Source organism: Bombina bombina, chromosome 8, assembly GCF_027579735.1.
Source record: "Bombina bombina isolate aBomBom1 chromosome 8, aBomBom1.pri, whole genome shotgun sequence".
Taxonomy (NCBI): Eukaryota; Metazoa; Chordata; class Amphibia; order Anura; family Bombinatoridae; genus Bombina; species Bombina bombina.
In genome coordinates this window covers 82,531,486-82,554,736 of record NC_069506.1, presented here as the reverse complement: position 1 = coordinate 82,554,736, position 23,251 = coordinate 82,531,486, and the positions used below count along the sequence as shown (strand labels likewise).

The 23,251-nt window shown below is 38.3% G+C and overlaps 1 protein-coding gene across 3 annotated transcripts in view; it reads right to left on the bottom strand.

Moving 5' to 3' along the window:
• The window catches only part of VPS13D (vacuolar protein sorting 13 homolog D), a 1,255,097-nt gene that overhangs the window by 658,458 nt on the left and 573,388 nt on the right, over nt 1-23,251 (bottom strand). For all 3 annotated transcript variants that reach the window (XM_053690423.1, XM_053690422.1, XM_053690424.1), the window contains one exon: nt 6,617-6,827. In XM_053690423.1, the coding sequence (XP_053546398.1) occupies nt 6,617-6,827 (211 nt within the window). The remainder of the gene's footprint in view (nt 1-6,616; nt 6,828-23,251) is intronic.

Sequence of the window (23,251 nt, the reverse complement as noted above, 5' to 3'; positions counted from 1 at the left end):
AGTGAAGGCTCAGGCTTTTCTGAAGTGTGTTTTAGACCTGGAGCTTTCAGGGGTAATCATACCAGTTCTGTTTCAGGAACAGGGTCTTGGGTTTTATTCAAATCTATTCATTGTCCCAAAGAAAGAAAATTCACTCAGACCAGTTCTGGATCTGAAAATTTTGAATCGTTATGTAAGAGTGCCAACTTTCAAAATGGTGACTATAAGGACTATTCTGCCTTTTGTTCAGCAAGGGCATTATATGTCCACAATAGACTTACAGGATGCATATATTCATATTTTGATTCATTCAGATAACTATCAGTTTCTGAGATTCTTTTTTCTAGACAAGCATTACCATTTTGTCGCTCTTCCATTTGGCCTAGCGACAGCTCTAAGAATCTTTTCAAAGGTTCTCGGTGCCCTACTCTCTGTAATCAGAGAACGGGCTATTGCGGTGTTTCCTTATTTGGACGATATCTTGATACTAGCTCAGTCTTTACATTCTGCAGAATCTTCCACAAATCAACTAGTGTTGTTTCTTCAAAAACATGGTTGGAGGATCAATTTACCAAAAAGTTATTTGATTCCTCAGACAAGGGTCACCTTTTTAGGTTTCCAGATAGATTCAGTGTCCATGACTCTGTCTTTAACAGACAAGAGACGATTAAAATTGGTTTCAGCCTGTCGGAACCTTCAGTGGATATGTGCATGGAAGTTTTAGGTCTGATGACTGCAGCATCGGACGCGATCCCTTTTGCTCGTTTTTATATGAGACCTCTCCAGCTTTGTATGCTGAAACAATGGTGCAGGGATTATACAAAGATATCACAATTAATATCCTTAAATCCCAATGTTCTACTATCTCTGACTTGGTGTCAGAGATAGTAGTAGTTCAAGGGGCCTCGTTTGTTCTCTGTGCTATTTTCAGGGCTCTTCAGGTTTGGCCTCTGTTGAAGAGAGAACCGTTCATTTGTTTGCAGACAGACAATATCACAACTGTGGCATATGTCAATCATCAGGGTGGGACTCACAGTCCCCAAGCTATGAAAGAAGTATCTCGGATATTTACTTGGGCGGAATCCAGTTCCAGTCTAATTTCTGCGGTTCATATCCCAGTTATAGACAATTGGGAAGCGGATAATCTCAGCCGTCAGACTTTACATCCGGGGGAGTGGTCGCTCCATCCAGATGTGTTTTCTCAGATTGTTCAGATGTGGGGTCTTCCAGAAATGGATCTGAAGGCTTCCCATCTAAACAAGAAACTACCAAGGTACCTGTCCAGGGATCCTCAGGCGGAAGTGGTGGATGCGTTAGCAGTTCCTTGGTGTTACCAACTTGCCTATATCTTCCCACCTCTGGTTCTTCTTCCAAGAGTGATTTCCAAGATCATCATGGAACAATCGTTTGTGTTGCTGGTAGCTCCAGCATGGCCTCACAGGTTCTGGTATGCGGATCTTGTCCGGATGTCCAGTTGCCAACCTTGGCCACTTCCATTAAGGCCAGACCTTTTGTTTCAAGGTCCGTTTTTCCATCAGGATCTCAAATCATTAAATTTGAAGGTATGGAAATTTAACGCCTAGTGCTTAGTCATAGAGGTTTCTCTGACTCAGTAATTAATACTATGTTACAGGCTCGTAAATCTGTTTCTAGGAAGATTTATTATCGAGTTTGGAAGACTTATATTTCATGGTGTTCTTCTCATAAATTCTCCTGGCATTCTTTTAGCATTCCTAGAATTTTACAGTTTCTTCAGGATGGTTTGGATAAAGGGTTGTCTGCAAGTTTCTTGAAAGGACAAATCTCTGCTCTTTCTGTTCTTTTTCACAGAAAGATTGCTAATCTTCCTGATATTCATTGTTTTGTACAAGCTTTGGTTCGTATAAAACCTGTTATTAAGTCAATTTCTCCTCCTTGGAGTTTGAATTTGGTTCTGGGGGCTCTTCAAGCTCCTCCGTTTGAACCTATGCATTCATTGGACATTAAACTACTTTCTTGGAAAGTATTGTTCCTTTTGGCCATCTCTTCTGCTAGAAGAGTTTCCGAATTATCTGCTCTTTCTTGTGAATCTCCTTTTCTGATTTTCCATCAGGATAAGGCAGTTTTGCGGGCTTCATTTAAATTTCTACCTAAGGTTGTGAATTCTAACAACATTAATAGAGAAATTGTTGTCCCTTCTTTGTGTCCTAATCCAAAGAATTATTTGGAGAGATCCTTGCATTCTTTGGATGTGGTAAGAGCTTTGAAATATTATGTTGAAGCTACTAAAGATTTCAGGAAGACTTTTAGTCTATTTGTTATCTTTTCTGGTTCTAGGAAAGGTCAGAAGGCTTCTGCCATTACCTTGGCATCGTGGTTAAAGCTTTTGATTTATCAGGCTTATTTGGAGTCGGGTCAGGACCCGCCTCAAAGAATATCAGCTCATTCTACTAGATCAGTCTCCACGTCGTGGGATTTTAAGAATGAAGTTTCAGTTGATCAGATTTGCAAAGCAGCAGCTTGGTCTTCTTTGCATATATTTACTAAATTCTACCGTTTTGATGTATTTGCTTCTTCGGAAGCAGTTTTTGGTAGAAAAGTTCTTCAGGCAGCCATTTCAGTTTGATTCCTCTGCTTATGTTTGAGTTTTTTTCTTTTCATTATGAGAATAAAAACTTATATTTTGGGTTGTGGATTTATTTTTTTCAGCGAAAAATGGCTGTTATTATTTTATCCCTCTCTCTCTAGTGACTCTTCTGTGGAGTTCCACATCTTGGGTATTACTATCCCATACGTCACTAGCTCATGGACTCTTGTCAATTACATGAAAGAAAACATAATTTATGTGAGAACTTACCTGATAAATTAATTTCTTTCATATTGCCAAGAGTCCATAAGACCCACCCTTTTTATGGTGGTTATGATTTTTTGTATAAAGCACAATGAATTCCAAATTCCTTTGTTGATGCTTTTTACTCCTTTCTTTATCACCCCACTACTTGGTTATTCGTTAAACTGAATTGTGGGTGTGGTGAGGGGTGTATTTATAGGCATTTTGAGGTTTGGGAAACTTTGCCCCTCCTGGTAGGATTGTATATTCCATACGTCACTAGCTCATGGACTCTTGCCAATATGAAAGAAATGAATTTATCAGGTAAGTTCTTACATAAATTATGTTTTTGCGAATACGTTACCAATGTCATGCGCAAAAGATCCTGGGTTTTTTTTTTGGTTTGTTTTTGCTACAGTGAAACATCCCAAAATGCCACAATTTTACTTGGACAACGGCAAAAACGTAAAAATAATAAAAAAAAAAAATAAGGTATTAATGTTGGGGCTGCTGGAGCATGCAATAGCAAAGTAGCTATTACTAAAGTAAGTTTTACATTTGTGTGTTTTCATTAATTAAACTATTATTATTTTTAAATCTTACATCGAATGGCAAAAAATGGTTTTGAATTTACCATCACTTTAATTACTACTTACTATAATTATCATATCTTAGCTCATGCCCTAAGTAACACTCACTAATGAAGAGTTTTACCTTTAAACGGACAAGTGTAGAAACTAAAATCACACACTTTTTACAGGTTGAAATACTGGTTCCTTTAATCTGCTTGCATTTTATTTCTAAACCCAGAGTAAGTGAAAGGGAGAGGTGTTTGTTAAAGTGATGGTAAACTTTACATGTTTTAAAATAAGGTCCGGAATCTAAGCAATATTTTAGATGGACATTAATTGATCACTTCTAATGAAGATCCTCTGTAACTTGCTTTTTTTCCTAGCCATGCCATTTTAATACTTGCACTCTGGCCGCCCACTTTAAAACTCATATTTTTGTAAGCTAACAGTTTGAACTGTTCTCCAAGTGCCGATCTAGCTGCACAAAGTGCCGTACGACTAGAGTACCAATTGGATAACAGTTCAAACTGTTAGCTCACAAAGAAATATGAGTTTTTGAAGTGGGTGTCCGGAGCGTAGGGGATTAGAATGGCACAGCTAGATAAAAAGTAAGTTAAAGCACATCTTTATTAGCAGTGATTAATTAAAGTCCCTGTAAAATATTGCTTAGATTTCAGACCTGATTTTAAAACATGTAAAGTTTAGTTAGCATCACTTTAAGTACATAAAGTACAGCAAATAGTACTAACAATCTTTAGAACTACAATATCTCCTTAAGCAGTTCTTTAATATGCAGTTTTAAACATAAATTTTATCTTCTGAAGTGCTAAAACCCCCACCCACCCCTCTTGCAGCTGCTTTTTTTTATTTATTTAAATGAGTGGCTAGTGGTTCTGCTTAACAGAAGGCAATTGTTTGAAAACTGTTTCAAAACATTTTTCACTCTCGTGTACTGGGGCAGGTCAGTCACTATTGATGTGTTGTTCAGTTTGGAGCGAGAGGGATTGGCAGAAACGCTCGCCGCTCCTTTAAATAAATAAACAAACAAACAAAAAAAACAGCTGCAAGGGGATCGGTTGGAACTCCATCAGGACAGCACTTCTGAAAGTAACATTTACATTTAAAATTGCACATACTTAGTGGTCAATTTATCAAGCTACGGCGGACAGGGGCATTTAGCATTGCACAAGAACGCACGAGACCGGGGAGGACCTAAGATGGCTACATTTAGTCACCAATCAGCAACCACTACCCAGGTGCTAAACCTAAAATGGGCCGGGGCTCCTAACCTTTCCTTCTGCTTTTTCAAATAAAGATACCAAGAGAATGAAGAAAAATTGATAATACGAGTAAATAAAAAAAAAAAGTGGGTTTAGTATCCCTTTAACAAACAAACTCAATGTCCTACAATCTGTGATTACATAACACAGAGAAGAGAATAACAATTTCATGTGTCCCACATCAAATATGTGATTTAGAATTGGTTTTCAAAAAAAATTTGCACACAAAATCTGCTAATGAATAATGGCAAACCTGAAGGGAAAGATCTAAATATTAAATGTATGTTTTAAATATATGATGAAAAAGAAAGGGTACCCAATAACAGGTAACTCATGGATACTAGCTCCAGATTCACAGACCCAGACATGTTTAGGGACTTCAACCATATTAATCCAATTAAGCCAATTTAGGTTCCCACAGGGACCTTTGAGGAGACGTCAATGTCAAATTGTGTGTACTTCCACGTGGTGCTTGAAGCATGTATTACTGCCCACAATTTGTTCAATTATTACACTATGTTACTTTATATTATATTTGACAAAATATTTTGAACTTGACTCATCGTTTCTATTTTTAGCCCGTTTCAATGCACTCAATGCAGTAGAACTGCATAATTAACAAGTGCATAATAAAAAGACAATGATTTAATACCTACTCTGAATTTCAAATAAGCAGATTTTTTGCTGACAAATTTATTTTTTCTTCCATTTTCCGGCCCCTGCATCATGTGACAAACATCAGCCAATCACACACTAGTATACGTATACCCTTTGAGCTTATGCACATGCTCAGTAGAACCTTGTTCCCCCCAAAAAATGTGAATGTAAAAAGACTGGGCAAAATTTGATAATGGAAGTAAATTGGAAAGTGTCTTAAAACTGCTGCTGTATCTGAATCATAAAAGTTTATTTTGACTTGAGAGCCCCTTTAAATTTTGCTCCTATCTATGACATCAGCTTTCCTTGTCACATTTGTATTTTTTTTTATTTCTGAGTGTGCAATTATTATTCTGACTGTATTCCAGGTTACTGATTTTCCTCTTTGTATCTTGATTAATCTGCCTTAAAGGGATAGAAAGGTCATATTGAAATGTGCATGTGTATATTGTAAAAATAAGTCTATTTAAAATTCAAATACATTCATGCACATTTAAATTTTTATCTTTCTGTCCCTTTAAGCTTTTGCTCCCCTTTCATCTGGTTTGTGTTTGACTTGGATCTTTCTACCTCTTTGGCTTATGTCAGTTATTAATGGCACTGGTCTGCTAGACTACATCATCCTCTTCATGACACGCTACTTCCTTACTGCTTAGTGTACAGTAACAATTGTAAGTCCTATCCAAAACTTTATCAAGAGCACTGAGATAGTGTTCACCGACATCATTACTCATCAGTTGGCTGTTCAATTATTACTGGCCCTGACAGTATGTTTGTGCACAGACAGTGGTCCTCTGGGATTCAATTCTCACTAGGTGACCAGCACAAACAAGCATAGAAAACAAATATCTTGATTTTACGTCACTTTAAACTTTGTCAGTCTTTATTAAAATAATTAAAATAGTTAAAGGGATACTAAACCCAGTGTTTTTCGTTCATGATTCAAATAGAGCACACAATTTTAAGCAACTTTCTAATTTACTCCTAATATCAATTTTTCTTTGTTATCTTGCTATCTTTTTTTGAAAAGCAAGAATCTAAGCTAAGGAGACAGCCCATTTTTGGTTCAGAACCCAGTATAGCACTTGCTGATTGCTGGCTACATTTAGCTAACCAATCAGCAAGCGTAACCCAGGTGCTGAACAAAAAATGGTCCGGCTCCTTAGCTTAGATTCTTGCTTTTCAAATAAAGATAGCAAGAGAAGGAAGAAAAATTGATAATAGGAGTACATTAGAAAGTTGTTTAAAATTGCACGCTCTATCTGAATCATGAAACTGGTCTAAAAAAAAAAAAAAAAAGGAAGCTATTTGCTATTTACCTGAAATATCTGCTTGTTTCGGCATCCATGGAATAACACTCCCGCTTACTGCTGGACACCTCTCCTGCTTTTACTACATTAGTCCAATGAATTGGCGTTTTACAAAAAAATACTCCCATTCCCCTAGGCCGAGCTTGTAATCTCCAGGATGTCAGATGTAAAGGAACAGCAAAGGAATCCCCAGGCATTACAGCAGGAAGTATTACTGGTTCTGTGAGACATAAACATAAATAAATAGATAAAATATTCATAACTATCGATTCAATATATTAGGATTTTAAAGGGACAGTAAAGTCAAAATTAAACTTTCATGATTCAGATAGAGCAGGCAATTTAGGCACCTTTCTTATTTACTCCTAGTATCATTTTTTCTTTGTTCTCTTGGTATCTTTATTTGAAAAAACAGGAATGTAAGCTTAGGAGCTGGACCATTTTTTGGGTACAGCACCTGGATATCGCTTCCTGCTTGGTGTCTAAATGTAGCCACCAATCAGCAAGCGCTACCCAGGTTCTGATCCAAAAATGGGCCAGCTCTTAAGCTTACATTCAGCTTCAAGCACTCCCTAAAAACTCTACTACTCAGGGATGCATACAACCAACACTAACCTTTCCTAACGCCATTGCTTTCCCCTTGAACCCCTTAGATTGTAAGCCTATGGGCCCAGCTGTTTACAGATCGCTTCATAAGAGCCGACTACAACAGTGAAACGCTCGGCAGGGCCCTCTACCCACTTGACCCCTACAAAGCTATCCTGTACACCGACTATGTTTACAGCGCTGCAGAATCTGTTGGCGCTCTACAAATACCTGATAATAATAATAATAATAATTACATTCCAGCCTTTTTAAATAAAGATAGCAAGAGAACGAAGAAACAGTGATAATAGGAGTAAATTAAAAAGTTGCTTAAAGCTGCATTCTCTATCTCAATCATGAAAAAAAAATGGGTTTAGTGTCCCTTTAATGCTAAGTTATGCTAATGAGAACTGTTGGTATTTGTTTTTGTAAAAAGGACAACATCAGTGCCTTGTAAGAATGAACCTGGAGACAGAAGACAGAATAAATAACTAATTCTGAGCAAAATGAAATGGCAGAAAGAGAACAATAATATTCTTGGTAAGGTATAGCTGCACATGTCTTCTGCTACTAGCTTTTGAACGTTTGTACCACAATATCGAATGACAAGTAACACTGAATATCTGTGATCACCGCTACCTAGACTGTAAATTCTATAGAATCCTTCCTTCTGTGCAAGTGATCAGTTCGATTAGAAACTTTGGTTTAAAATTCAGGAAAAAAATTAAGGTCTAGATTACAAGTAGAGTGCAAATTTATTGCCCGCAAGCAAATGGGCAAAATTTGCCCGTTTGCAGGCGTGCAATAAATAACCAGCCATTACAAGTGGCTGATTATTGCTACCGTGAGTTTGCGGTAACAAATAGTGCTTATAAAATTAACCAGAGATCAGATCTCTGGTTAATTTTATAAATGTGCCCCATATGCCCCCAAAATACAGTCTAGTGTATGTTATTAAAAAATAAAAATTCTAGCATTTTTATTTTTTAATAAAAAAACTGCACTAGACAGTATTTTGGGGGTAAAGTCGCGGGAGTGGGGTGCAATGTAAAGTGCTTTTACATTGCAGTCTATGAGAATGGTGTATTCCCTGTAAATATATATGTATATGCTTATATACATATATATTTATGTGTTATGTGTATATACATGCCGCCCATCACTGCACTACTTACCCCCTTCGCAGTGCTTAGGTTCTGATGTTGTCTCTGACCGCATCAGAACAAGGCTCCTATTGGAGCCTATGAAAGTGCGCTCTCATGTGCGTAATGCTTTCTAGCAATGCGAACTCACATTGGGCTTAACTTGTAATACCAGCGCACATTAGCTTGCTCTGGTATTACTCAGTGGAGCGTTACTATTGCTTGCGTGCTCCACTTGTAATCTGGCCCTAACTATGAACAAAATTAGTAACTATCATGTTGTGTTCTGCCAAGAGATGGTAGAAAATTCCTTCTATCATTGCTGTTTTGCTGCAAGTAAATCTTTGCTGTGACATCATCATTCATCACTCATAGGACACATTTACAGCCCAACTGAATTAGCTGTGTTAAAACCTCATATGCAGTTTGGGTGATTTTTGGATTCTTTTTCTTCAAGACACAGACATTGTGGTAAAAGTAAGTTAAAGGGCCATAATACCCAAATGTTTAAACACTTGAAAGTGATGCAGCATAGCTGTAAAAAGCTGTCTAGAAAATATCACCTGAACATCTCTATGTAAAAAAGAAAGATATTTTACCTCAAAAGTTCCTCAGTAGCCACCTCCCATTGTAAAGGACTTCTAAGCAGCATTTTAGTATGTCTGTCCTGGGACATCTGAAGGGATGAGCATCGTGCACTCTCATCTTATTTCACCAATCAGGTAAAGGAAGCTTACTATGAAATCTCATGAGAGTTAAATCAAATCTCATGAGATCACAGTAAAAGAGTTCATGACCTCAGCACTGCTGATGCTGATTGGCTGCTGTTCATTTCTTCATTTTTTTTTTTTTTTTTACCTGCAGCTGGGAGCAGCTGAGTATAACTTTTTACACATAACTTACTCTGCTGAGCTGAGGAGATTGTGAGGTAAAATATCTTCCTTTTTTACATAGAGATGCTCAGGTGATATTTTCCTGTCAGCTTTTTACAGTTATACTGCATCAGTTTCAAGTGATTTAGCATATGAGTATTATGTCCCTTTAATATATCCCCATCTTTAACTTAAAGGAACATGAAACCCAGTTTTTTTCTTTCATGATTTAGAAAGAAGATTTAATTTTAAACAACTTTCTAATTTACTTATTTTATCTAATTTTCTTCAGATCTTGATATCCTTTGCTGAAAAGCATATCTAGATAGGCTCAGTAGCTGCTGATTGGTGGCTACACATAGATGGCTCGTGTGATTGGCTCATTGCTATTTCTTCAACAAAGGATATCTAAAGAATGAAGCAAATTAGATAATAGGAGCAAATTGGAATGTTGTTTAAAATTGTATTCTCTACCTGAATCATGAAAGAAAACCTTTTGGGTTTAGTCTCCCTTTAAATATGCTGCATATCAGCTTTCTATATTATACTATACTAGCTGTTACCCGCGGCTTTGCTCACATGGATTTTGTGATTTGTAAAAAATAGCGAAAAGCCCGACCACTTGCAACGACATGTGCCCGTTCGGGTTGCACACTCGCTGACATTAACTTCTTGAGTTTTCGTTAATTCTCAGCGTTTCTCGTAATCTAAATACCAATTTTCATGTCTGTAACATCTTTGTTTTTTGAGATATAGGTATCCTCATAAATCACCCCCCACCCTCTTTTGACCCTCCTTAAGTGGATGTTTGGAAAAATGGTAAAACAAGTGTTTCTTTATTTTTAAAGAATCTAAATACCAATTTTCACGTCTGTAACATTGTCGGTTTTTTAAATATATAGGTATCCTCATAAAAAAGTTCACCCCCCTAATTTACAAAAATTCTTCCTTAGTGGCTGTCTATGTCATAAAAACAACGTAACTTCCAAATTTCACGTTCCAAGGTTAAACGGTTTGAGCTGGGCGTTGATGAGTCAGTCATGCAGTCAGGACTTCTTCTTTTATATGTAGAATAAAGATTAAAAGGACAATGTACTTTACATTTATCTCCCCTTTAAAAGTGATACATTCTACCTGCTGGAGTGTATTAAATTGGTTACAAATAATTTACCTTTGTTTTCTCAGAGGAAATAACTGCTTTAAAAATCCCATTTTGAAATCCCAAACTATCCTGAAAATTTTAAAACTGCAGCAATGAGTACAGAAATGCTATGTACACAAAATACGGTAGAGGTGGGGGATGGGAGAGATAGCTACTAAAATGTATTTTTAAAAATGTTCTCCAATTAGATTTAAGAGAGTCTTTGTGTTTATGTAACACAATAAGATAATGAGATCTGTTCTCCATGCAAGCTTATCCCATTTTAATGGGTTGTGGTTTCAAAGAGCAAAAGCAGCTATCTCCCACACACAAACAAACCTAAAAGAGCAATTTACCATACGCTTTATACTCTGCAACAGGTACAACAAGTACCTGTTGTAACGCATTAAGGGGAAAACAATTTTAGAGTACACGGTTATTTTTAACACTAGATAAATGCTAAATATAATAAAGTATTCAAAGCAAATAATATGCAGATGTATTTCCTAAAACTATATAAGTAAATAAGTACACTAGTAAATAAGTTTTAGTGTTCAAAAAGTATGGGGTTTTATAACCTTGGTTTCCATAGGTTTACAAGTCTGTTGCCTTTGCTGATGCCAGCAAGGGGTAAAGTAACCGTCTCATAGGGATTAATGTCAATTTCAGCTACAAATCTGTAGAAGTGTAGATACAATGGATACTATCACTTCATAAAATATCAAGATATAAACTAAATACAGTAAATGATGTGTAATAACTGTGTAGCTTAAAACTAAAACTAGATATTATATCATCTGAAGGCTACTCCAGAATTGTTATTGTTTAAAAAGATAAATAATCCCTTTATAACACATTCCCCAGTTTAGCATAACCAGCATCGTTATATTAATACACTTTTTACCTCTGTGATTACCTCGTTTCAAAGCCTCTGCAGGCTGCCCCCTTATTTCAGTTCTTTTGACAGACTTGCATTTTAGCCAATCAGTACCGACTCATAAATGACTCCAAGGGAGTGAGCACAATGTTATCTATATGGCACACATGAACTAGCGCTGTCTAGCTGTAAAACAGTCAAAATGCATTGAGATAAGAGGCGGCCTTCAACGGCTTAGAAATTAGCATATGAGCCTACCTATGTTTATCGTTAAGCAAAGAATACCAAGAGAACAAAGCAAAATTGATAATGAAAGTAACTCAAGTTTAATTTTGATTAGACTGATTTAAAGTAATATAAAATCATTGAAATTGTAATATAAAATATTTAATTACGAGTGGTAAAAACACCCTATGTGTTATACTTTCAAATTTATTTTGCCCCTTTTTCCTATAGCTTAATAGGGACAGTAAAGTCAAAATTAAACTTAAATGGATTGGATACAGCACAAAATTTTAAAGAACTTTTCAATTGACTTCAATTTCCAATTTAGCTTAGTTCTCTTGGCAGCCTTTGTTAAAGTGTAATCCTAGGTGAGCTCAGGAGTGTGCATGTGTCTCTGGCAGCAGTGTTTACAACAATGTTTTAGCAATGTTATACATAGATGCACACACTGCTGCCATAGACTGCTTTAGACACGTGCACACTAGTAAGTTCCTATCAGCATACCTAGGTTTACTCTTCAGCAAAGGATATCAAGATAACATAACAGATTACATAACAGAAGTAAATTGGAACGTTGTTTAAAATTACATGCTCTGCCTGAATTATGGAGGTTTAATCTTGACTTTACTGTCCCTTTAACTCTGAGTTTTCAGTGAACTGGATGTGCCCAGTAGAGACATGGCAAGTCTAACCCTGCTACATATACATCCCTGATAGGCCTAAATAAAGGGTATTGGATATGATACTGCAACACAATGTGAATGTTAAAAACAAAATGATGGGACAAGCCTTGCCTACTAAAGTAACAAGTCTGAATAGGCTCCACCAAATAAAGCAGGTGGTGGGGGAAGTCTGTAGATTGAAAAACAAATGTAGCAAACAACAAGATGCTTTCACACTGGGGTCTTTATGATAATTTACTGCACTACACAGAAGTCTTATGTCCCTTTAAAGGGATATAAATAGTCTCATTTTTTGTTGAAATAAAAAAGCACTAAGCAGTGGGTCAGACTGGGCACCAAGCAGTCAGCTTGGTGCCCAGTCTCACTGATAACTTTTGCTGCAAAAATCATGTGACAGTTTTGTAATGACAGCTACTTTATCTAGTTGCAAGCAGTTGTTTGTTGTTTTAACACAATGTGTTTCTTTTTTTGTTTACTTTGATTTAACACATTTTTTTCTACTGAATAAGCCCTGTTTCATTTCAACACTGCCATCTAATGGTCAAATGTCAAATTACAACCATCAATGTAGGAAAAGATACAAAAAATACTGGAAAAAATAATGTTTTCTACAGTATAGTGTCACAAAATTTTGTAAAATATATAATATATCCAAAAAAGGGAGCATTGTTGAAAAAAGCACAGTGAACTTTGAAAGGTTTAAAATGCATACAACATAGTGTGTGTGTATACAGATTAAAGGGACACTGAACCCAAATTTTTTCTTTTGTGATTCAGATAGAGCATGACATTTTAAGCAACTTTCTAATGTACTCCTATCATCAAATTGTCTTCATTCTCTTGGTATCTTTATTTGAAATGCAAGAATGTAAGTTTAGATGCCGGCCCATTTTTGGTAAACAACCTGGATTATTCTTGCTGATTGGTGGATAAATTCATCCACCAATAAAAAGTGCTGTCCAGAGGCCTGAACCAAAAAAAAAAAAAAAAAAGAGCTTAGATGCCTTCTTTTTCACATAAAGATAGCAAGAGAACGAAGAAAAATTGATAATAGGAGTAAATTAGAAAGTTGCTTAAAATCGCATGCTCTATCTGAATTACAAAAGAAAAAAATTGGGTTCAGTGTCCCTTTAAGTTTGACTGTTCACAAACCCTGTTTTTTTTTAATGTATTTTTACTTTGGATGAAAGGATTTCATAGGGCCTCCTCAATGACTGAAAAGACTAAAAAAGTCAAGTCAATTGTTGAAGTTCCATTCCCTATCTATAAACACTGAAAATGAGTAACTAATCTTTACAAAAGCTGGTGTGTGGTTTGATTTTATTGTCCTGTAGATGCTTTTTTTTTTTTTGGTGAAAAAAGTGACCAGGTTGCTGATATCTGTATTTATTTCTTCCTCTGTGGTTCTGTGGTGCCCACAAGCAGCACAATGTGTAACAGATAATGTACAAATTTCTCCTTTACCAGCATTTCTTCAGAGGGACACACGCTAATATCCTTGGAGCCAAGGAAATACTGAATACAAAGTGCAAATATATATTAACGACACATGATTGCTCAACACTGGAACAAAGAAGTAAGTATTCCTGAGATCTATGAAATGTGATTTAGTGATATTTGTTTGATTAATCTGTTTGTCAAAAGAAACTTGTTCAAGCACTTGAGATCCAATACAAGCCTCCATAAAGTATTGCTTTCCTTTATCATAAAAAGTTGAGAACAGAAAAATTGTTGGAATACTAGAACTTCCTATATTACTTCGGCTCCAATAGCTGGTCAATATATTATCATGAAGCTTCTAGCATCTGTTGATACAAAGCAGGAAAAGGCTGATTTCCTACAAAATCTCTTGTATCGCTTACCTTTTTGCTCTTAGGTTGCCTAATGCTTTCCAAACAGTCCAAAAATGAAAATGTAAAAATATTTACCTCAGAAGTGGACTCTATTTACCAATTTACCGCTAAGCATGTCTTAGTCACAGCAAGGGGAATATTTTAAATAATTTATAAGGGACAATTTTAGAAAGGAAATTAATCAGGAACATCTGGGTTATTTCTGGACCAGTCTGATGAGGTAAATACTTCCCTTTCCTTTATATAAAGTATAAACTAGTAGATAGCTCAAATGTGGGATTTCAGTGATAATAGTTTTAACACAATAATCTGCAGCAATATGTTGCAAAAATTATGCAAAACATTCCTTCATAAACCAGCACATTGCCCACAGTACAACGTTTTGTATAATTACTTGCATTACTGTCACAAAGACCACACATTTTTTTTGGAGGTATAGATTTTCTGGGTTCAGGGATACAATAACAAACCAACAAAAAGCAGTGATAACATATAATACATAATTGCCTAGTGAACAGAAAAAAATATATCTTAAAGGAACATAATATTACTGTAGGAGCAATAAAATTGTGAAACACATTACCTGAGGAGGTAGTAAATGCCAATACCTTGGATACATTTAAAAATAGTTTAGATATATTTCTGGCTAGAAACAGAAGTCAGGGATATGATTGCCGGTGTTAAATGGGTCACCTTTTTTAATAGGGTTAATTTAAGCTCAACTGGAGCATTTTTGTAAGTATATTTCATTACAACCAATTTTGTGAAAGAAAGATGTTATATACTTTAAATGTTTTTGTAAATCAAACTAGTACACTATACTTGTCAGTTTTAGGGTAAGGTTACATTTTGGTCCCAGTCCCGGCCTGCAAGTATGTATTATTTCCTGAGTGGTTTTGTGTGTGACACAAGAATATGCTGGAGAGAGAAGATGTATGCAAAATGAATGTTGTAAGTGGGTACTAACAAGAGAGATTGGCACGCAGAATTAAAGGGATAGTCTATTCGAAATTAAAGGGACACAACTCAATTTTTTTCTTTCATGATTCAGATAGAGCATGCAATTTTAGGTAACTTTCTAATTTACTCCTATTATCGCTTTTTCTTCATTCTCTTGCTATCTTTATTTGAAAAGCAAGAATGTAAGTTTAGAAGCCGACCCATTTTTAGTTCACAACCTGGGTTGTCCTTGCTGATAGGACAGCACCAATAAACATGTGCTGTCCGGGGTACTGAACTAAAAATAGTCGGGCTCCTTAGCTTAAATGCCTTCTTTTTCAAATAAAGATAGCAAGAGAACAAAGTAAAATCGATAATAGGAGTAAATTAAAAAGTTGCTTAAAATTGCATGTTCTATCTGAATCATGAAAGAAAACATTTCGGTTCAGTGTCCCTTTAAACTTTCATGATTCAGATAGAGCATGCAATATTAAGCAACTTTCTAATTTACGGCTATTATCATTTTTTCCTTGTTCTCTTGGCATCTTTATATGAAAAAGCAGGAATCTAAGCTTAGAAGCAGGGCCATTTCTGGTTCAGCACCTGGTTATCACTTGCTGATTGGTGTCTAAATGCAGCCACCAATCAGCAAGGGCTACCCAGGTGCTAAATAAAAAATGGGCCAGCTCCCAAATATATTTTCTTGCTTTTTCAAATAAAGATACCAAGAGAATGAACTACAAATTATAATAGGAGAAAATTAGGAAGTTACTTAAAATTGCACGCTCTATCTGAATCATAAATGCTTAATTTTGACTAGACTATCCCTTTAATGCTGTAAATGGATGCTAAAACAGTGGTACAGTAAGTAGCAGATATAACTATGCATTCAGAATGAAATTAGTTTTAGCTCATTAGTATAACTCTACATAAAACTTCAATACAAAAAGGCAGCCTATAAAAGTAATGGCAGGAAATTCATATCTAAAAGAAAACAACTTAAAATGAAATGTGTACCCTTTGTTTTTTTAAGCATCTTCAGTAATGTGTGGAGCTGGACACCCTTAAAGGGACATTAAACACTAAATAAATGCTAGCTAAAATGAAGCATTCAAAGAAAAGATTAGTCTGAGAATACCATATAGATGTATTTTTTTAAAGTTTCATTAGCTATTTAAATATTGACAAAAAAGTTTTAGTGTCTTTAAAACAATGGGAGCTGCCATGTTGTAACTTAGGTTACCGTCTCTGCTGTGGCCAATTACGAACAAATATAAATAGGTCACAAAAGTGTACAGCCTAGTGTGGAAAATAACAGTGTTCTGCACATCCGTTTTTAACAGGAACGGAACAGCTCACAATTTCAAAATGGAATTACAGGAAAACTTAAATTATGCTTACCTGATAATTTTCTTTTCTTCAGATGGAAAGAGTCCACAGCTGCATTCATTTCTTTTGGGAATTTAGAACCTTGCCACCAGGAGGAGGCAAAGACACCCCAGCCAAAGGCTTAAATACGCCTCCCTCTTCTCTCATCCCCCAGTCATTCTGCCGAGGAACAAGGAACAGTAGAAGAAACATCAGGGTGAAAAGGTGCCAGAAGAACAAAAATAACAGACGCCCCACAGAAAAAATACGGACGGGGAGCTGTGGACTCTTTCCATCTGAAGAAAAGAAAATTATCAGGTAAGCATAATTTAAGTTTTTCTTCATAAATGGAAAGAGTCCACAGCTGCATTCATTACTTTTTGGAAAACAATACCCAAGCTATAGAGGACACTGAATACAAAAACGGGAGACTGCAGGAACTAGACTCGACTGAGTCAACAGCCTCCAAGAGACACCGTCCCCAGCAGTCAGTCTCCAAACAACACACACCTTACTAAAGAAAGGGAACAAACTACTATTGTATTCTTCCACAAAGAAGAAAAGGCACGGAGAAAACATGATTGTACTTGTAAAGTGCGGCTAATCCCCCTTAAGGGACTCAAGGTGCTGCTCATTTTATCAACCTTGAAAGGAGGAAAGGCTGAGTAGACCTCGCCGGGGATCGAACTTGCAACCCTCGGTTTGCTACAGTGCAGAGTAGCCCCAGTGCATAAGAATGCTGAGCAAGCTTCCAGCTAGCATAAGGAACTCCAGAAAAAAACCCCTAAAAAGGGCACGAGTCCTAAATAAAAACACAGAGCAAAAACCTGAGAAACCGGGTCAGGCTAACAGAGACCCAACCAGTCTCATAGAAACAAGGGGAGGCAATGCCCAGACCCCAGAAATACAGAAACCAAGGGATAAGGCCGGGAGTCTGAAACAGAGAGAGGATCTTCTAATAACACAGTTCAACCGCACTCTAGAAAGCAACTGAAGACGAAGGTCCCCAAGTCGCAAAAAGGTATCTCAGAATACCAAAATATTTAGAACGAAACCTTGTGCAGCAAGCTCAGATAGGTCTGATGAACAACACCTGAAGCAAAAACACTGCACACTGCAGAAATCTAAAAATTACTCCGAAACTTGAATACTTGCAGGGCAAGTAGAAAGCAGCTGAAGATAGGATCCTTCAGATGGCTAAGTATCCACTAACCAGCGGATAACGTTGCAGGCTATCTAAGAGCCACCAGTCCTTCCCACAAATCCTGAATGTGGAGAAAGGAGAAACCTCAAAAAGGCTTACTGTACCTCAAATGTCCAAGGACGAATAGCAGAGCAACAGATCTCAGATCCTGCTCCAACACCAGACCAGCCCAAGCGACAGACATGTCTGATAGACAGGGAGACAGAAGACCCCAACCACAAGCCCCCAGGGAATGGAAGAAAAAAGGGGGGGACTCACCCACCCCAACAGAGCTCGGGTGCCAACACAATTCGCTCCTCCAAAATAAGGCACTCCCAAGGAGAACCCCCTAGGACCTGGAACAGAGAAAAGTGCAATAGATTCGTAGGAGGACCTGTCACAACTCTCTTAGACAGTCTCTACGTAGAGAGACCATTTTCTAGCAGGTTGAACAGAGTGCCCAGAGCAGCAGATGCTGCCCCTTACAGAAATAAGCCACCTGAACCAACCTCCTACACACAGGGCAGGACAAGGACCCTCCAGAGAGAGGAAACCCCAAACTCATAAGGAAGATATACTATCCCCTCCAAAAGGAAGGGCACAGATAAGAACAGTGTACACATCCACAAGACATGAAGCCACAGTATGATCAAAACACGGACCGAATGAAAAATCACCCAGACACCACTGTTGACCCAACAGAGAAAAAAACTCCCCATAGAGGAGCACACTCCGTCGGAAGGACAAGTCAGGCCTTAAAGGTTATAACCAGTACCCGAAGGTGGATGAGAACTCTGGCCTACCTGCTTGCAAGCCCAATAAGCTAGCCCCTATGTCGCAACATAGAGTCCCTGAAAAAAAACTGGGTCGTCCCGAACCAGTTTATCGGAACATAAGTCTCCAGACATCCAAGAAGGATCCAAGACAAGAACTCCAGACCCGGGACCCAGAATCGTCCTAGAACGAACGACATCCTCAGGGAACACAAGATACCCTGTCTGAAGCAATCAGACCTCACAGGGGATGAGAACCAGGAAACCCGGAGAATGGGTACGAGACTCACTCGAATTCCCAGCCCAAAGGGAAAAGAACACCCTTACCCCCCCCCCCCAGCAAGCTACTAGGCCGCAACAAAGTCACACAATTTCTAAAGTGCCCAAAGGCCCCAAGGGCAGCACTAAGGGAAATTAAAACGAGAACAGAGTCACCCGAAAGAGAGTAGAAGAAAGGCTAGTCTCCAGAATCCTTTCAGATTAACGTTCCATAGGACCACACCCAAGGGAGAAGAATGCAAAGCATCCCGAGCCCAGGCAGAAAAATATCCCCTAAGCAAAAAGCTTGGAAAAAGAAACAACACCTACTATTGCCCCTGATAACTCCCAAAGGAAGACCGAGCCTCACGGCCTTCACTTCCTAATTAAGCGGCCAAAGCCGCCACAAAAACCGGACGAAGTCCAGAAAGTCTCGACCCAAAGGAAGATAATCTCTAAAAGGAATAAGTCCTAAAAGGACACTTCCAAAGAGACCATGAAAGGCAAAACCGTAAGAACGGCGGTATGAAGGACCTAAATCCTCCAAGCCTCCAACCCACAACGGGAAGGAACACTCTAGTTCACAAAAAATTCGGAAACGACTGAGCATGTTGCCGCGGATCTCAACGGAGTCCAGGCCCACTAGAATGAAATGCGAATGAGGACTGAACCAATCCCCTATGCCCCTAAGCAACCACGGACCCTCAAGTCCTCTCAGGATGCTATTTGAAGCTTGTAAAACAAGACAATCACACAATTATATTGTGATCACTGGGCGCCCTTACCGGACCAACTGGACATAAAAAGGTGCCAAGTGTCTGAACTAGACCTCAAAGACAGAAGGATTTGTACCCAGTCAGAACCAGTCTGAAACCAAGGGCCCCAGCACTGTCAAGGCCACATAGACTCTCCCCCGATGATGGAGGGATAAAGAACAGTCAGACAGACTTTTGTAAACAGAACAAACAAAATCGCAAGTATCAATTCCAGAGAGGAAAGTTCCCGAAGGAAACATCACACCACATCATGAGCTTTAAACCAAATAAAAATCATCCTCACCGGATGAAAATAAAAGATAAGGCAACCAGTAGGTTATCGCCCAGGAAGAACGGACAGGCCCGCAGGACCAGCCCAACAGGGGTCCGAGACTTCCAAGCTCAGACCTGGAAAAGGATACACAAATAACAAAGACTATAAGAAGATTACTTCATCCCCTTATGTCTATGTATGCAGAGCTCTGAAATACAGCGTATTATTAGGAAACATTCGGGAATATTATCTGAATGTAACCCGAACATACAAGCGTTTAAAGAATTTCCCATGCCAGCCTACAAAAAGGACCTAATGAACAAACTAAACTGGTAAAAGCAGATATTGGAACCAGTATTAAAAAGGGAGATAGATATATTACTTCCAAAAATGTGGGTTGTTTTCCATGTTTAGGCTGTTCATGTTGTACTATGACCAAAGATTCCTTCTTTTTTCATCCCCACACTGGGAAAAAATATAATATAAAAGGGTTTTACACCTGTTTAACCACTTATGTTATTTACATGATTAAATGTCCATGTGGGGGGTATATATAAGGGAATAAACTAGAAGTGCCAAGGATCGTATTATTGAGCATAAAAGTAATATTAGTACGAGTAATCTTAAAGCCCCGCTAGCTAGTCACTTTCTTAAACATGGTCATTCTATAAGTCAACTTAAATTTCAAATCATCGATCATATAATTAAACCTTGTAGAGGAGGGGATAGGGAGTTGTTGCTAAGGCAAAGAGAATCATATTGGATATATGAACTGGGAACGTTAGAACCGAAGGGTTTAAATAAAGAATGGGATTTGTCAGTTTTTTTTTATAAATTTAACCCCTTAATGACAACTGACGTACCAGGTACGTCATGCATTAACAAGTAGTTAATGACAATGGACGTACCTGGTACGTCAGTTGTCTAGGAGAGTGCTGGAAGCGATCGCAATCGCTTCCAGCAGCTCTCAGGGTATTGCAGTGATGCCTCCATATGGAGGCATCCTGCAATACCTTTTTAGAAGACTCCGATGCAGAGAGGGCCACTCTGTGGCCCTCTCTGCACCGGTAGTTCGTTGGTGGGTGGGAGCGCAACAGGGAGGTGGGTGGGCGGCCCATCGCTACCCGGCATCCGGTTCCTAGAAGTGCAATGTAAACGCCGGGTACCGGGAGCGTGCGGGGGGCGCGCGTGCGCGCGCATTAGCTGGCCACTGACACCAATGAGGGAAGAGGGGGGGGGAAAGATTTTTTTTTTTAAATCATATAAAAGGATCTGGGAGGGGGAGGGGGGTAGGGGTACTGTGGGGGGCTGCTACACTACAGAAAACCCCCCAAAAAAGAAAAAAAGCAAAAAATACTTTTGTTTTTGTGCAAATTGGGTACTGGCAGACAGCTGCCAGTACCCAAGATGGCCGCAATTAGATAGGGGAGAGGGTTAGAGAGCTGGGGGGGGGGGGATCATGGAGGTTGGGGCTAAGGCAGGAGTCCATCACAGCTAAAATATTTTATTTTTTTTATAAAAAAAAAAAAAAAAAAACTCCTTTTATTTAGTACTGGCAGACTTTCTGCCAGTACTTAAGATGGCGGGGACATTTGTGGGGTGGGGGAGGGAAGAGAGCTGTTTGGGAGGGATCAGGGGGTGGGATGTGTCAGGTGGGAGGCTGATCTCTACCCTAAAGCTAAAATTAACCCTGCAAGCTCCCTACAACCTACCTAATTAACCCCTTCACTGCTGGGCATAATTTACGTGTGGTGCGCAGCAGCATTTAGCGGCCTTCTAATTACAAAAAAGCAATGCCAAAGCCATATAAGTCTGCTATTTCTGAACAAAGGGGATCCCAAAGAAGCTTTTACAACAATTTGTGCCATAATAGCACAAGCTGTTTGTAAATAATTTCAGTGAGAAACCTAAAATTGTGAAAAATGTAAAGTTTTTTTTTTTATTTGCTCGCATTTGGCGGTGAAATGGTGGAATAAAATATACCAAAATGTGCCTAGATCAATACTTTGGGTTGTCTTCTAACAAAAAATATATACATGTCAAGGGATATTCAGGTATTCCTGACAGATATCAGGGTTCCAATGTAACTAGCGCTAATTTTGAAAAAAAGTGGTTTGGAAATAGCGAAGCGCTACTTGTATTTATGGCCCTATAACTTGCAAAAAAAGCTAAGAACATGTAAACATTGGGTATTTCTAAACTCAGGACAAAATTTAGAAACTATTTAGCATGGGTGTTTTTTGGTGATTGTAGATGTGTAACAGATTTTGGGGGTCAAAGTTAGAAAAAGTGTGTTTTTTTCCATTTTTTCCTCATATTTTATTATTTTTTTTTAGTAAATTATAAGATATGATGAAAATAATGGTATCTTTAGAAAGTCCATTTAATGGCGAGAAAAACGGTATATAATATGTGTGGGTACAGTAAATGAGTAAGAGGAAAATTACAGCTAAACACAAACACTGCAGAAATGTAAAAATAGCCATTGTAATTAAGGGTAAGAAAATTGAAAAATGGTCCGGTCATTAAGGGGTTAAATTCATTATGCAAACAGAAAGTAAATATAGTGTATTATTGGCTAATTTCTTGCTGCTTTCTATTGATGTATAGTCAGACATACAGTATGTTTTATATATATATATATATATATATATATATATATACACACTTTATTATATCAGTATTGAATATTGTTAGAGAAATATTGATTGTTAGGAAATAGTTAATATGTTAGTTAGCGCCACCTAGTGGTATTAGCGTATATAAGAGTGTGGTTAGTGTTTGTCAGGTATGGCATGAGTAAGGGATACTATCCCAAAATGTCGCCTGTTTGTTTGTCTCCTTAAAAATAAAAAAGGATTTGCTGTCACCTGTGTACTAATTGATTATATGTGGTGGGTTCCGGACAGTGGCCCATAGGCGACTTGCAAGATAAATATATACGCTGATTTACTGAAGTGCTGGAACATCCTTTTGGCTTTCGTCTATGTATGCAAGCCAGTCAAAGAGTAGGACTGAGAATCGACCAGACCCATTAAGAGTGGGATTCTTTCAGCAAAGCAAAAACGTGCCTTAGTAGGACACAAAGGCGCGCCAGTTTATAACGAAAGGCGCAACATACCTTCGCCGGGACAAAAGGAAACACCGGCCCCGAAGGTTGACCCCCCTGAGGCCTCAGGGGCAGTCGCTCCCCCGGAAGGCTGAACTCGACCAGGTGATCCCACGCCTGACGAGCCCCGGTTAACGAAACATGGACAATATCGGAAGCACACTCCCAGAAGGTGCAGATGCTCCAGCGCCAAAGATATAGCCATGCGGAACCGTGTCGTAACCTCCGGTGGGAACAGGTCACACTCCCTAGAAAGGATAAGTAGAGTTTGGGTTACCTGCATGCGTAGTAAGAGTTGATGGTAGGGAACTCGTCTTGTGAGAAATAGAATCCCCAGAGACGGATGGCTCAGTGGCCACCCAATTCCCCTATTCCGAGGAACAAAGCACTCTAAAACGGCATTCGGAACATAACTGATGGGCATGTATCACCCGGGTCAATTCATATTCTTCGCAAAAGTAGAGTCTGAATCAGAGACATCCATCTCCAAGAATCCTCCATAACTGGGATACTGCCGCCTCCAGAGAACCAGACAGCAGCGTTCCAGGATTTTTCCGCCGCCACGTGGTCAGGAAAACAACACAGTAAACCGTGCAGTCCATGCAAA